Source organism: Aotus nancymaae, unplaced genomic scaffold (assembly GCF_030222135.1).
Source record: "Aotus nancymaae isolate 86718 unplaced genomic scaffold, 86718_ANA_hifiasm-v0.15.2.pri h1tg000015l_0, whole genome shotgun sequence".
NCBI lineage: Eukaryota > Metazoa > Chordata > Mammalia > Primates > Aotidae > Aotus > Aotus nancymaae.
The window spans coordinates 7,536,076-7,552,318 of record NW_026988426.1 but is presented as its reverse complement, the minus strand read 5'-3'; the positions used below and the strand labels follow the sequence as shown (position 1 = coordinate 7,552,318).

The 16,243-nt window shown below is 43.7% G+C and overlaps 1 protein-coding gene across 1 annotated transcript; it reads right to left on the bottom strand.

Annotated features, from left to right (window-relative positions):
* Positions 1–506: 506 nt before the first annotated feature.
* LSM11 (LSM11, U7 small nuclear RNA associated) lies at positions 507–15,843 on the bottom strand. The gene is made up of 4 exons (XM_064376491.1): positions 15,396–15,843; positions 8,133–8,272; positions 5,580–5,663; positions 507–4,511 (listed from the first exon to the last, which is right to left on the bottom strand). Exons 1-4 carry the CDS (start codon positions 15,841–15,843, stop codon positions 4,101–4,103), a joined length of 1,083 nt encoding a protein of 360 aa, XP_064232561.1. The 3' UTR covers positions 507–4,100.
* Positions 15,844–16,243: the final 400 nt, after the last annotated feature.

Below are 16,243 nucleotides of genomic sequence, written 5' to 3'. Positions count from 1 at the left end.
CTATGGAAATGGTGCAAGCAGAAATATAAATATCCATTCTGCATCAAGTGAGTTTCTATTTCTTTTTTCTCAAAGGGCAGAAGTGGTACATTTCAATTTTTGTAAGGCTTCTGAGGATTAAGTGCAGCTCATAGCTTATGACTTGACAGTCTCTAAAGGAGCTCCTGGACTTTTTCACCAAGAGGACAGATGAAGCCACTTCTTATCCACAACTCATAGCAAGGATCTCTATGCATCTAGATTTTAATGCCAACGGTTTCTTGGCTTCCTGACTTGACATGCACCATGCACAAAGAGCAAGGTACTGACTAGTCAAAAGCCACTCTTCCCGGACACTGATCACTCAGAGGGCTAACCATCTCACAGACAGCCGGCATCTGGTCATAAGATGGTCCCTGGAAGGAAGCATAAACACTTCCCAAATACTAGGACAGACAGCCTAACGTGCAAGTTCTACTAATGATAGAGTAAAAGAATCACCTCTGTGTACAAAAATGGCACATTCTGAGTATAAAACTGTATCTCCCCTTTCTTAATCACTTGTTACTATTTAACAAAGGTGAGTACTCCTGAAAAGACCTCACCAAGTACATTAAGTAGTCCTGTGAACTATCTTGAAAACATATTCCCATGTTTAAAGATTACTTTGAAGAACCAAAGTTGAATGTTTAAAAATAAATATACTTCTTACCAAATTTCCCAAGCCTGAATCCCTGGAGAATATTAGAAACCAGTTCTGTTGCATTTTAGCTGCAGAGTCCCCCTCAGGTGAGTTCATGGGAGTTTCCGGACTCCACCATTACTTTCCCAATTTTCCTTCCTTCTCCTGAGGAAGACTTCAGTTATTTCCATAGCAACTTATGATAATGTCCTAAATGTTCACATTTTTTGGGTAGCACATATATTGTTAGGACCTATTTTGTTCTTTCTTTTAAACAATATCTTCAATGATAAAGAAAGTCAGGTGTGGTGGCTCACACCTGTAATCCCAGCACTTTGAGAGGCCAAGGCAGGTGGATCACCTGAGGTCAGGACTTTGAGACCAGCCTGGTCAACATGGTGAAACCCAGTCTCTACTAAAAATTCAAAAAATTAGCCAGGCATGGTGGCGGGCACCTGTAATCCCAGCTACTAAGGAGGCTGAGGCAGAAGAATCACTTGAACCTGGGAGGCAGAGGTTGCAGTGAGCCGAGATCAAGCCGCACTCCAATCTGGGCAACAAGACTGAAATTCTGTCTCAAAAAAAAAAAAAAAGAAAAGAAAAAGGGCCAGGTGCGGTGGCTCACACCTGTAATCCCAGCACTTTGGGAGGTCAAGGCGGGTGGATCACCTGAGGTTGGCAGTTCGAGACCAGCCTGACCAACATGGAGAAACCCCACCTCTACTAAAAATACAAAACTAGCCAGGTGTGGTGGCACATGCCTGTAAGCCCAGCTACTCGGGAGGCTGAAGCAGGAGAATCACGTGAACCCGGGAGGCAGAGGTTGCAGTGAGCCGAGATTGCACCATTGCACTCCAGCCTGGGCAACAAGAATGAAAACTCTGTCTCAAAAAAAAAAAAAAAAGAAAAGAAAAAGTGTACAATCTTTAAAAAAAAAAACAAAAACTTCTGTTAAAAAATAATTATCATACTTTATACAAAATAGCACATTTATTAGACAGAATTCATTCCAGAACCACTGTTCAGATCAAACATATTAAGTGGGAACACACAGCACATAAAACAGATTATACACAGTTTAAACATAATTTTCATAGCCAGAATTGTCATGTTGGGCAGAAAATAGTAAATCAATCCTTATACGGCTCTATGAAAATTATATGTAAACATAAAAACAGGCATACATTTAAAATAAATCAGGTTAGATTTAACTAGGCACTGGAATGAATGAAAACTGATTATATTCCTTTTGATCCCAAATTTCTATCTTACTGGGAAAATAAGAGTACATCATTCTAGCTGAGGGATGAGAGGGCAGGCAGATGAGGATAGCCACACAGGTATACGCAGTGTTGCCTGATGATTAAACAAGACAACTATTTTGGGAACTGAGATTTCAGATACACTATTTAAAATTTAGACTGGCAGATTCCAAAGATTATTGTTCACTTAAGTTTGTAACCTGGAACCTCTATAAACTTTAGTGCATCTGATCTGGCTCTAAAGTATACTTTACAATGCATTTAAAAATAAAAACAAGTAAACAAACAACAAACATCCACAGATTTCCCTTTGGGGATATGTCATTTTTAGATGCTCATTCTCCATTTGGTGCTATCATATAAACCCCTTGAAAAGTTTAGGGGATTCTTTCTGATAATGATCAGAAAAGGGTGAGACCTGGGATATAGCAGGAGCAGCAAAAAAAGGGTTACTCTCCTCTTACTGAAGATATTCTTCTGAGAACTTCCATTGTCCCTTAGGAAGAAGGTATGGACTATGGAACAGTTCCAGAAGATACCACTGCCTTCTGAAGACAGTTACAACAGGGCCATAACTATGACACCTAAGACTACTTTTTTATGTTGCACCTGCGTTGCTCATAAGACATAGAATTCTTACAAAGCTATGAAATAGGAAAAATTACTCATGGCACTTAAACACGTTCAGAGACTGTAAATGCCTTCCTTTATTTTTTTGTCTCAATGCCCCTGTGAGGTAGGTGTCTGTGGGGAAAAAGCTGAGGCACGGAGGGGTTAAGTCTGCTCACCTTTCATTGCATGATGAGCCAGCGGTCCAGCTAGCAGAAGGACCAGGTGTCCCAGCTCCCTAAACTTTATTCACCCTGCTTCTCAGAAGGCTTATTTATGTTACACAACAAATACAGCAGGGGAACGTTTTCTTTTCATACATTTTAACTAGTTGGCTATTTCGTATTCTCACCTTGAACAAAAGTTATCTCAGATAAAACCAAATAAAAACAAAACAAAAAAATCAATATTGCCTAACAGTCTGTGTCAAATGCAGCCTATTCTGCACTAATGATTGAAAAGCATAGAATATGATTCAAGTAGAAGTATTTGTGGGTGCTGTGGTGTTCCTGTTACTCAAGCCAGGCTGTGAGTAAAGTGTCCCTTTAGACACTACCCACTGTACTTTGTAAGAACTTCTTTGGCCTGACACAGGGAATAAATCTACCACCCCTGTTTCATGGTAAAACCATATTCTGAAAGATATTGTATACAAGGCTGGTCCTGCCTGGAAAGGGGACTCTCAGCCGTGCGATGTGTATTACCGAGTTCATGCAGAACTCTTTGAAGATGGACATGAAGGTTACAGTCTCCTGACATAAAGCTCACAGGACAGTTCACGCTACGGACAGAGGGCCAACACCACAGGGTACATGCGCTAGCACCATGCCACAGAAGTCAGAGAGAAGGACAAGAAGCCACCACACAAGAATCTTAGAGTCCCATCTGGTATGCCATTTGCAGAGGCTACCTCTGATAAGGGGAAGACTGAGGAAGTCCTATATTCCTTTCCATCATAAGAAGGATCAAAACAGAGCACTCATTGCTGGCTTCTTTGAGCATAACACCTATCCAAATTTCACCCCTACGTAAGTTGGTAACTTTCCTAGATCTTATAGATATTCAAAGATAATACATTTCTTCATCAAGAGAGAAACATGTTGGGCAAAATTCAAAGGTTAGTTAGAAGATGTGGACGCAGAGCTCCAAGGCAATTTACACCGCTCTTAGAATCGAATTCATGAGTACTCAGGGCACTAGCTTTTAGACATGCGATACTTCTTTTTGAGACTATTTATTCCCCTATAGTCTCTGAAAAGTAAATTGTACTCATATTGTCACCCCTAATGGAAGATCAGCTATTTGGTTTCAGGGTCTGAAGTAAATCAGAACACCAAATCAGATGCATGTATCTATGTATGCTTTTTACCTTGATATTAATGCATACACCTGCCCTCCCAAGGCCTGTCCTCCCCTTAAGCTCACCTTCCAGAGGGCTGAGCCTGCTCTGTCCTCTGCATAGGCAGGACCAGAGGGAATCATTCCAACTCAAAGTTTCACTGGGATAGGAGGATACAGCAGCAATTCATGCACTTTATTTCTAAAAACCAAAGCTCAGGCTGAGCCGTTCACTGTGCAAGATGAACCAGCAGGACATTCTCGCCTCTAATGAAAATCTGATTTATGTGTCGAGTGAATACCTGCTGGTAATCCACTTTGGGCTTTCGCTTTTTCTTACGGGACTGGCTTCTGGAAAGGGTGGTAGCCCTGGAAAAGGTACCTCCCACACTGGAGCCTTCTGTCCGTGTAGTCCTCCCTGACAGCTCTGACCTGGACTCCTCCCTTGCAGAGGCCTGCAGGGAAGAAGGGACAGAGCGGGAACGCTTGTGTGAGCCCCGGTCAGTGTCTCCTCTTCCCCACACTGAAGCCAACTTCCAAGTGGATGTCTGTGAGTATCTGGACAGAGTGGAATCTTCAACTGCAGACTTAGAATCTGCTTCCTTCTTGGAGGAATCTTGAAGTTTCAGCCGATCAAACAGCTATAAAGAAAACAATGATAAATATTAGCCTTCAACACCCTCTTTCAACATGCAGAAAAAGACCAAATTCTTTTTTTTTTTTTTTTTTGAGACGGAGTTTCGCTCTTATTACCCAGGCTGGAGTGCAATGGCGCAATCTCGGCTCACCACAACCTCCGCCTCCTGGGTTCAAGCAATTCTCCTGCCTCAGCCTCCCAAGTAGCTGGAACTACAGGCATGCGCCATCACGCCCAGCTAATTTTTTTGTATTTTTAGTAGAGACGGTTTCACCATGTTGACCAGGATGGTCTCGATCTCTTGACCTCGTGATCCACCTGCCTCGGCTTCCCAAAGTGCTGGGATTATAGGTGTGAGCCACCGTGCCCGGCTAGACCAAATTCTTTAATTATGTCCTGTGGACTCCTTACTTTGCAAGTGTTTTTTTTGTTGTTGTTGTTGTTTTGGAGATGGAGTCTCGCTGTGTTGCCACGCTGGAGTGCAGTGGTGCAATCTTGGCTCACTGCAACTTCCGCCTCCTAGGTTCAAGCGATTCTCCTGCCTCAACCTCCCGAGTAGCTGGGATTACAGGCGTGCGCCACCACGCCCAACTAATTTTTTTTGTATTTTTAGTAGAGACACGGTTTCATCATATTGGCCAGGATGGTCTTGATCTCTTGACCTTGTGATCCACCCGCCTCGGCCTCCTAAAGTGCTGGGATTACAGGTATGAGCCACTGTACCCAGCCTGCTTTGCAATTTTTTAAAAGTTAGTAATAAATTTCCTATTTATAGCCATAACGCAGATAATACATATGTCAAGTGAAAAGGCTTATTTCTGTGGTATAAAGCTGAAAGACTTTTAAGTGTTGTAAGAGACAACTTGCTGCTCAAATAATATGCAGGTTACAAGTACAGACTCATTTGAGATTTGCTGGAAGCATGAAAAGAGAGACTAATGAAGACCTTGGTACAGGCACAGCTGTTTTATAGCAACAGAGATTTCACTCTAGGAAATTCTGGTCACTGGGCTCAGGGATCTTAATTCCTAAGCATGATGGCTACTCAGGAGGTCAGGGGGAAACTGCCTACCCTAGTGAGAGTCAGTGAAGAATCGCGTTCATATGCTTTGCCTAGGACAGGTTTTCGGTAGGTCTCGTCGACATCAGTAAGTGCCTAGAGGAACAGCCAAAAGGGAAAAAAAAAGAGACAGAATTAAACATATTATTTGTATAGCTTTTTTAGGGTAAAAAAAAGGGGGAGAATAACATCTATTCAGAGCAGAACTAAATTTAACAGGTGACTCTTGGGCAGAAGAAAGTGGTGATAACCTGGTACCTTCCATGTATTTTGAAGCTGCTATCACCATGTAAGACGGGTTTCTCCTATGAATGGTAAGGGCCTTGATGACTGCATGGTAGAAGCTCTTAAATTTCAGTGTGCAAGAATATCTAGGACGTTTATTAAAATACGAACCCAAGGCTATCCTGCTGGAGACTCTGTTTTGGTAGGTCTGGGATGAAGCCCAGGAAGCTTTTGCTTTGACCAGAAACCCCAGGTGATTCTGATGCAGGATGGCTTTAGACCACACTCTGAGGAACACTACTGCTCCTTAACCTCCTCAGTTTCTATGTCTTATGAAAGCAATTAACAGAGATTAACTAGGGTTACACACAGAATCACTGGTGAGTTCTCATCACTGAAAGCAACCTCACAGGACAGCTGTTAGGACCAAATGGGGTATGTAAGATAAATTCCTTTGAAAATATAAATCACCCTACAAATATAATCTGACGGTACTGTTATAATCACCATTATAGTCTAATACATTCTCTTCAATTCTTTCCTTCAAAGGTAAAATTATCATAATAAAACATTTTCCCCTACATTTTGGAAAAGAGAAAACTGAGGTTCAGAGAAGTTATCTTGCTTACAGTCACACAGTTACCAAGTGGTGAAGCTAGGACTCAAATCCTGGTCTAGGATTTGAAGCTAGGATTCAAATTCCATAATGGTTGAAAACATGGTTTTAGGAGTTAGAAAGACTGAGGAAAAAGTCTGATACTTCCACTTACTAACAGTGTGATCTGGGACCAATATTCTAGTCTCTCTAGGCTCAATTTCTTCATTTGTGAAATGGAACACAACTCATTCATTGAGATAATATACAAAGCCCTCAGTATAGTATCTGGCACATAGCAGGTACTCAATATATGTTAGCAACTATTGTGCTTATCCAGGAGGATGGGGATAAAGCACAGGGAAAGGGAAAGTTGGAGACAGAAGACCATATGGAAAAGAAACACCAGAAAGTTCTGGTGTTTTGTTTTGTTTTTTGAGATAGAGTCTTACTCTGTCACCCAGGCTGAAATGCAGTGGCATGAGCTCGGCTCACTGCAACCTCCGCCTCCTGGCTTTGAGAGGTTCTCCTGCCTCAGCCTCCTGAGTAGCTGGATTACAGGCATGCACCACCAGTCCCAGCTAATTTTTGTATTTTTAGTAGAGATACGGTTTCACTATGTTGGCCAGGCTGGTCTCAAACTCCTGACCTCAGGTGATCTGCCTGCCTCAATCTTCCAAGGTGCTGGGATTACAGGCATGAGCCACTGGGCCTGACCTAGTGGTTCTTAACTACCTCAAATTATAGTTGTGCTGTTACATATCCCTTCTCTCCTACAAATGTCTAGAAAAGAGATAGCCTCTAGAAGGCTAGGAAGTGTTGCACGCTCCCTCATTATAAAACCACTATGCGGCTGGGCATGGTGGCTCACGCCTGTAATCCCAGCACTTTGGGAGGCGGAGGCAGATGGATCACCTGATGTCAGGAGTTCAAGACCAGCCTGGCCAACATGGCGAAACTCCGCCTCTACTAAAAACATAAAAATCAGCTGGAAGTGGTGGCACATGCCTGTAATCCCAGATACTCGAGAGGTGGAGGTTGCAGTGAGCTGAGATTGCGCCACTGCACTCCAGCCAGGTGACAAGCAAAACTCCTTCTCAAAGAAACAAAACAAAAAACCCACCATGCAAAATGCTTTGCTTATTGATGTCTGCTTCATCTCTATCCTTATTTACCTTCCCATGTACTGTAGAGTGAAAGTTTCTTTCTGAAACTTTTGCACCTAGCATGGGGATCAACCAAAGTGGGAAGTCAATAAATGTTTTTAAATTAATGAAAGAATGGTTGGTAGAAAATCAGCTTAAAACTACTAAACCGATAAAATAAATAATTGGTCCTTAAGGCTGGGTTTCTCAACCTTGGCACTAATGACTTTCAGATTGAATAATTCTTTGTTGTTGAAGGACTATCTTGTGTATTGTAGACTGTTTAGCAGCAACCCTGGCCTCCACCTATCAGATGTCAGTAATACCCCCTCCTATAGTGGTGACAATAAAATGTCCCCAGACATTGACAAATGTTCCTGGGAGTGAAGGAAGAACAAAACCACCCCAGTTAAGAGCCACTGCCTGGAGAAGGAAGCAATGAAAAGGCCTTTATTTGTTGTTGCCCAAAAGTATGCCAAAATTCTAGTTCTTCTGAGAAGTTTTTTTTTGGGTTTTACTTAATCCGGTTACTCAGGTCTTTAAAATACACAGATGTAATCTGTAGGAGGTTCTCCAGTCCCTTGAGAAAGGCTTAATTACCATATTCCAGAACTTGTCAAATGCAACAAGGAAGCCTGTACAGACGCCCCGAAGTCCCTTGAAAGTGCGGATGTGAACATTCACCTTCACCCCCTCCCGGATACAGCGATGGAGTTCACCCAGAGGGCTGCCTTCATGCACTGAAACAAGAACAGAACAGTCAGGACAGTATGAACACCTGCCCTCATTCCCAGAATTAACAGCCGAGACCACCCAACTTCAGCCAGCAATATGAGGCCACATGGTGGAATGGCAACCTCACTAACGGAACAGGAAGGTCCAATGGGCAACGTGCCTCGTACGGCCAACACACACTGAAACGAGAACTAGATACCAACAGAATGTGGATAAACCATATGTATGCATATCAGCCAAATGTTTCACTACCGGTATATCTTTTATTCCATGATGTCACTAATTCTAAGATGTACTATCATAATGTCACTAATTCTAAGATGTACTATCATTTAAAAACTTTTTGGGTTGGCCAGGAACAGTGGCTCACGCCTGTAATCTCAGCACTTTGGGACGCTGAGGTGGGCGATCACCTGAGGTCAGAAGTTCAAGATCAGCCTGGTCAACATGGTGAATATTCCCCCTACTAAAAATACAAAAATTATCGGGGCATGGTGGCCCATGCCTGTAATCCCAGTTACTCAGGAGGCTGAGGCAGGAGAATGTCTTGAACCCAGGAGGTGGAGGTAAGCTGAGATCCTGCCACTGCACTCCAGCCTGGGTGGCAGAGGGCGACTCCGTCTTTAAAAGAAAAAAAAAAAAAACATTTTTTGGGAAAAAAAAAACCACACACAGTAAATGTATACATTAACAGCCAAGATTCTTCTCAATTCTGTGCCTTAAGACAACTCATGAACCACACATCCAGCTTGAGTCTTCCAAAAAACCAAAAACCTTGTTCACATGTTCAAAGGAAACAAACTGTGCACTCTGCCCTTAAACATGTGCAATCCTATTAGAAAGAAAGGCCTTTGACCCTACCAAAGCTACTCCATGCACGAGCTCTCTGGGGTCACTAGTGTTTCTGGGAGGAAAAGCACTGGTTGGAGCCCAAGCCCTGATGGTGTAAAAGGCACCTGCTGAGTATCTGGCTCCTAGAACACTACTAATAAGCATCATGTGAAAAGAGCAGGAAAACGACTCACGGGAAGAATATTGGGACTATAAATTTCAGCGTTTATTATGAAGGATTCTATTCTCAGAGCATGGGAGCAAAGATGAATTTTTATTACTTCATGTTAACTCCTCTCTCACAATATGCTGGCTATGGTATATAAAACCTCCCAAAAGAAAACCATACACATTCTTTTTTCCTGAGACAGGGTCTCACTGTGTCACCCAGGCTAGAGTGCAGTGGCACGATCATGCTCACTGCAGCCTTGACATGCCTGGTTCCAGCGATTCTCCTACCTCAGCCTACTGAGTAGCTGGGATTACAGGCGCGCACCACGCCCCACTAATCTCTCTCTTTCTCATGTGTACACAGTGTTGGTCTTTCCCAAGTTTACAAGGCAAAATTCTGTAGAAAGTTTTTTTTTTTTAATCAAGTCTTAGAAGTCTGGTATAGAGAATATTTGCCATTGACAGTAAACAAATAAAAAAGCTCTCCTAGTGCAGCCCTACACTTCCATTTGGACAACTAAATTGGTTCTTCCTGAGGCCACCTTATCCCTCTGTCATGAATTGGCTTATAAACGATGGCTGTGATAAATTAACAAAAGATTCTTAGAAGAAAATGACTTAGCAGATGAACAGGAGGCGTTTATGTCAGATTAAAGGTGTGGCAATAAGCCAGAGTTGGAAGCAACATGAAACACATCATCATTCACCTCTTTTCTAGCAGTATTTTAAAGTCCTTTGTACATTTGCTAGCTAAGGGTGTGTGTGTGTGTGCGCGCGCGCGCGCGCACGTGCACACACACATATCTGCATATGTGTTACAGGACATATTAAATCAAATACTGTAAACGACTTTCAGGTCATTATAACTAGTTTTGTGACCCTGGTGAATAACTTTTTCTTTAAGGTTCAAATTTCCTCATTCATAAAATGAGGTTAAGATAGTTAACTTGTAGAGTTCAGGACTAAGTCCCAATAATTCAATTTCTTAGAAACTGATCATATGCCTGCATTATTTCCTTTCCTACACATACATATATACTGTCCTCACCCTACAGACGTGTATGTTTATATAAAGAATGGAAAGACTATTCTTCTTCTAACTTGGAGAAAAACAGGGACATTACTTCTTTCCCACACCTCTAAGACAGAAAGGGCAAGCAGGTATCTTAGCAATAGTCTCTTATGCCGGTTAAATAGATGCCAAATTCAGGTCTTTCAATTGGTCTTTCTCAAATGTGTATCTTGAATTTCTTTCTTCCAAAGATTTAATAAGGTATAATTCCAGGGAGCACTGCTCTCCTTGGGTCCTTGTGTGATCAAAAGTACAACACTAGCACTACCTATTAGAGTAAACCACCAAGGCAAACTGAATGAGAGTGCACATTCTCTTTCTGGCCATCTCTGTGGCAAGCTCCAAATGGGTATGAGTCAGGTTTCTATGACAAAATATAACAAAAAAAAAAGTATATGCCTTATCCTTGGAGAAAGTTACTCTTTCAATCCCCTTCTCTGCTGCCACGTCCTTCCAAATCCAGGTCATTTTCAGCTCCACTCTTCCTTCTCCTGCTACATGTAATTATACCATAGTAGCCTGACTTTAAAATAACTGTCCTCAATCATGCCCTTCTTTAAAGACCTAAAACTTACCTCAAAGGAACTCCTGTTTTCTTTAGAAAGAAATATTTAATAGGAAGTATGAATAGAAGCCGTGTCTGTGTCTCTGGTTGCAGCAAGACAAGATGGTGGATCCCCGTGCCATGATCCCCAGATGCAGAGCTTAGATACCACAGGGAAAGGCTGATTCAGAAGGGATGTGTAGGACAACTGAAGTAAGAGAACATCAAGGTTGTTCTGACAGAAGGACAGGATTTACAGTACATGCTCTTAAACAAGGAACAACAGATAAATTGGAAATCTTAGAGGCCTTCCCAGAACTGGGTTTAATCAGAAGTCAACATGGTGGATTGACATTCAAGATGGAGTTGCTTTACCCTTTACAACCACCTAGTCAAAAAAAAATTTTTTTAAGGATAAAACTATATCTACATATATATCTTCAAATATACAAAGTTCTTAGCTCATTAGGGCACAGGCAGCTCCCCAGATTCTACAATCTACCAAGGGCCCAGAGAAATGAAACCACTAACTGTTACAGTCACCTTATGAGTCTGCAATGGAAAAGTATTTTTTCTTTTTTCTGAAAACAGTTTTAGTTCCCATTCTATAGAAGGGTGCCATGACAGGTTTAAAGCACAATGTTTGAATCAGTGACCAGGCAAAGGCACACCAGTGCCTTCTCTATTGTGATGCTATGTTAAACTGGCCTAAACACACACACAGACACACAGAGCAGTGTGGTGCAGAAATCATCTGAGACTATTCCTTAGTTGCACTGGAGATAGCTGCAATGAGCTAAGAAAAGTGACGAGGTTGAAACTGAACCTTGGCCTTTTTTGAAGCATAAGTCCCCCTGTTCTTGGTTTTATGTAAGTCATACTCAAGCCCTTTTGGCAACATCTGTGTAACAGAGATGCTGTTGAAATTTGAGAGTTTGTTTTACTGCTGCATACGGGGCTGATATGTTCTTGATTCTGCCTATTTTCTTGCTCTTTATTTGCAGGTAGTACAATCTAAGTTATCCAAAGAATATCGCTTTATTAAAATAAAAACATCAAGAAACCATATTGTGAGAAATTATTTCAGCAATCAAAGTAAACTACAACAACAGGACTCTAACAAATTTTCAATCGTGATATCATGTCAGAGGCCCAATAAATCAGGTTTGTTTTGAAATCCTTCTCAGCACGATGTGTGCGAGTAAAAGGACTGTGTAGGCTCCCCGCAGGAGAACTGAATTTGGAACTGGAGACAAGCCATTCACCTAGAGAGAATGGTCTAGGAGACAAACCCTGCACGTCACATGCATTCTGGATTGACCACACACACTTGTTCACACCAGCACATGCTGCACACCAACACACCCCTAACTAAAACAAAGTAATTATAACACTTTTTCTTAAAGCTTTATAATGTCAGGACGTGAGCTTGAACACACCAGTTCGTTTCACAGTGAAAGATACAGCCAGAAAAAGCTTACTTGAAGCATAATTATAAACCCACAGAGCCACTGTGGGCCAGGCATGGTACTGTGATACTAAGGAGAAATACAGACACTAGAATTGTGTGGAAAAGAGGATAATGCTCTTTAGTCTTGTCTTACTGTCTCTATAGGCACCTCAATGTTAAAACGGAGGAAAAGCAATTACATTCCACTTCCAAGTAGAGCTTGTGCTTGAGTTCTTTAGCAGGAGAAAATGTGGTATTAACGATGGCTTAGGCTTAATGATTATGAAAACCTTTCCTCCTATGTTTTTTTTTCTTTAGTATTCCGAGTATTGTAACAACCTCCTATACTTTTATTTCTTTTTTTTTTTTTTGAGACAGAGTTCCATTCTGTGACCCAGGCTGGAGTGCAGTGGCGTGATCTTAGCTCACTGCAGCTTCCACCTCCAGGGTTCAAGCGATTCTCGTGTCTCAGACTCCTGAGCAGCTGGAAATAGAAGTGGATGCTGCCACGTCCAACTAATTTTTGTATTTTTAATAGAGACAGGGTTTCACCATGTTGGCTAGGTTGGTCTCGAACTCCTGGCCTCAAGTGATCCACCCACCTTGGCCTCCCAAAGTACTGGGATTACAGGTGTGAGCCACTGAGTCTGGCTACTTTTAAAATGTTTTTACTGAAAGGTAAAGAACAGGACTATTCCACAAGGGAATTCAAAGAGATTCTATGAGAGAGACACAAAGTGAAATATTTTACAGTTAAAACACCATTATACTTAATTTTGCACTCCTTGTGTTTTTCATAAGCATTCCACACTGTCCTGTCTGTGAACTTGGATGGGCAACTGGAGTCTGAACTGATGAAATACATAATTTTAAAGTGAGCAACAAAATGTAGTTCCTCTTCATTATGTTTCACTGATGATAAGACCTAACAAACCTTCTGTTTGCTGTTACAGCCTGATGTAACTTACATTTTATGTAAATATTTTGCAAAGGATTATGCATTCTTAAAGGCATAGGCATTTTTTCCAGAAAGCATTTGTATATGTCCACAATAGTATTATCTTACTAATATCTAGATTTTGATATTCCTGAGCAACTGTATCTGATCAGAGTTTAGAGTAGGAATATTATATTTTAATTAAAACTGTGGCATACATATAAAACGTACTTAATTTTTTTTTTCCCTTCAACTTTTGTTTTTGGATCAGGAGGTAAATGAAAGGTTTATTACATGTGTAAATCATGTGTCACTGGTGTTTGGTGCACAAATTATCACGCAGGTAGTGAGCATAGTACCTGATAGTGTTTTCTGATTCTCACCTTTCTCCGACCCTTCACCCTCACGTAAGAATTCCTTCTTGAATAAATCCAATCCTCACCCATGTTTCTGTTGTTTTCTTGCTTTCTAAAGGTCATCAACTCTGTGTGACGTCATCACCTTTCTCTCATGTACACCCAACTGTCTACAGTGCCATGGTGAATTTCAGTATGTAGGGCACATTCTCTGAGATCTTGATTCCAGGGGTATATTTAATCATAAGAAGTTGGCAAAGCTGGTCTTCACACACTGTCATACCATTACAGTAAAGTGCTCTAGAGGGAAAGCTAAAACCACCCACCACATAGGAATACGCAGGAATATTCCTTTCCCTTGACAATCTTGGTAGCAAAGCAATAACTGGTAAAACAGAAATAAATGTTGCAATGAGCCTAGGAGTGCATTTCAACTACCTAATGGCAGCAAATTGCATAGGCAAATTAAGATCCCCCAAACTGCGCTCATTTTGGGAACACGCATACTGTCTTTGTGTTACATTCGGGTACGCAAGCCAGGGTAAATCCTAGCTTGGGCAGGGATGCTATGGCATGGTAAGACATCCGATAAAGGCACACGTAGCAGCACACAGGGTTTCAGGATGTTTCTCTCTTAATAAACGAATTTCTAGGAATGAAACAAACAGTCCCTTGCTTAGCACACCTCTCCATCCAAAAGACAGTGATTTAATAACGTAACAATTTAATTATCAGGATACAGATGCTTTGAATGGCTAAGTAGGTCATTGTGTTCACAGGGCAGATGTCAGAACTGCTTGCCAGATGACAAAAGATATAACCCTAGGCTGTTTTTATTCCATTTATACAAGACCTAACTCACACATGAGAGCCTCTGCTGTTTACAGCTTTACTCTAAGGATCTATTAGGAGGCTCCAAGAAATTCCCTTGTGCTATTTACACCTTTAGAACTTAAAATAACCTGCGCATATGGTAATATGAGCCTGACAGACACAGTCCTGCACCTATCCAGGCAGAATGGCTGTAAAACAGTGTCTGTGTTTCAGTGGTATTTTGTGCCTGCTACATTTCAGCACTTGTGACTTAATAATGTGAATATACATGTATCAAGACCCTTCAGCCCTTCTGCTTATCGCACTCGAGAAACAGCTGTCACTAATGTACAGGGGTTATGGGATTATGCGCCTGTGCTATCTGAACAGATCTCTCCACAGTCCATCCGATCATCTTCAAATCCCATTGACCAAATACTCTCCTTCCCCTAATATTGGCTGTGCTCTCCCCAACGTCCCCCGTATTCCGCCCCACCTTACCTCTCACTGTGGTCTCTAAGACGTCTCATCACCTCTGTAGACGTCCCTCTGATGTCCCCCAAACTCTGTAGCCGATTCCAGGCCCCCGCCACCTCTCCAGGTCCTCCATCAATCCTGCAGACCCTCTCCAGAGGCTCATCACCTCTGTAACCCTTCCATGGGTCCCGATTACTTCTGCAGACCTTTCCCACGGCTTATCACCGCTACAGCCTTACCACTCTCCCTCTGTTGCTCCAACAGCCCCTTCCTTACTCAAGGCGACCTCCCCACGCCCTCATAACCCACATTACTCAAGTAGATCCTCCCCACAGTCGCTGATTCCCTCAAATCTTCACCAAGGCGCTCCCCAATACGCGCAGACCCGCGCCCGGCCACCGCCGCCCCGCAGACGCCCCTCGGCCGCCAGCTTCCGGACGGCGGCGGCCCCGCTTCCCGCCCGGCCCGCGGACTCACAGGGCATTCGCGTGAGCACGTTGCGCGGCGCCTTCCTGCTCCGACCCGGACCCCTCCGGCCCGCTCCGGCGGCTCCGTCCCCTTCCTCTTTGGTCACCATGAGACGGCGGAGGCGCTGGATGCGCTCGGGGTCCGGGGCAGGCGCGTCCGGACGGCGGCGAGTCCTGCCCGAGGGCCCGGGAGCGGCGGGGACCCCCGAGCCCGCGGCCGCGCCCCGAGCCCGCCCGCGCCCGCGCCCGCCGCCCCGGACCCCGGTCCTGAGGAAGCTCTCGTATTCGGCCACGTTGTTGAAGCAGGGGGCGTTGGGGTAGGGTATGGGAGGCAGGCGGGGCGCGTACAGAGCCAGCAGCGGGTCGAAGCTGTCAGAGCTGACATCCAGCCGCGGACTGGGCGGGCGCACGGGGCTCCCAGCGCGAGCCGACCTCGCCCCCCGCTCCCGCTCCTCCATGTTTGAAAGGCCCGCAAGCCGAGGCCGATGGGAAGAAGGAGCGGAGCCGCCAGAGGGCGGCACTGCGCAGTCGCGGCGCGGGGTCGCACTGCGCCGACGCGGCCGCCGGAGGGCAGCACCTGTCCGCATTCCACCCGGGCCGAGGGGGCGTGGTGAGCGGATCCGACCAGCCCGCGCCTCCACCGCCTCCGCCCACAGCTGACAGGTTAACGCTGTCGACCTGCTCCAACGGCAACCTCTCGTCTGTGTTATTATCATTCAGGGTGTTTGTTAATACTCGGGATTCCCCGGGGGTGAGCCTGGGATCGCATCCTAGCTTGAGCTGGCAGGAAAGGCCTGGAGAAAGGCAATGAATGTCTCAATTTGCTTCCATGCTGAGTACGACTGATGGTGGGCGGGG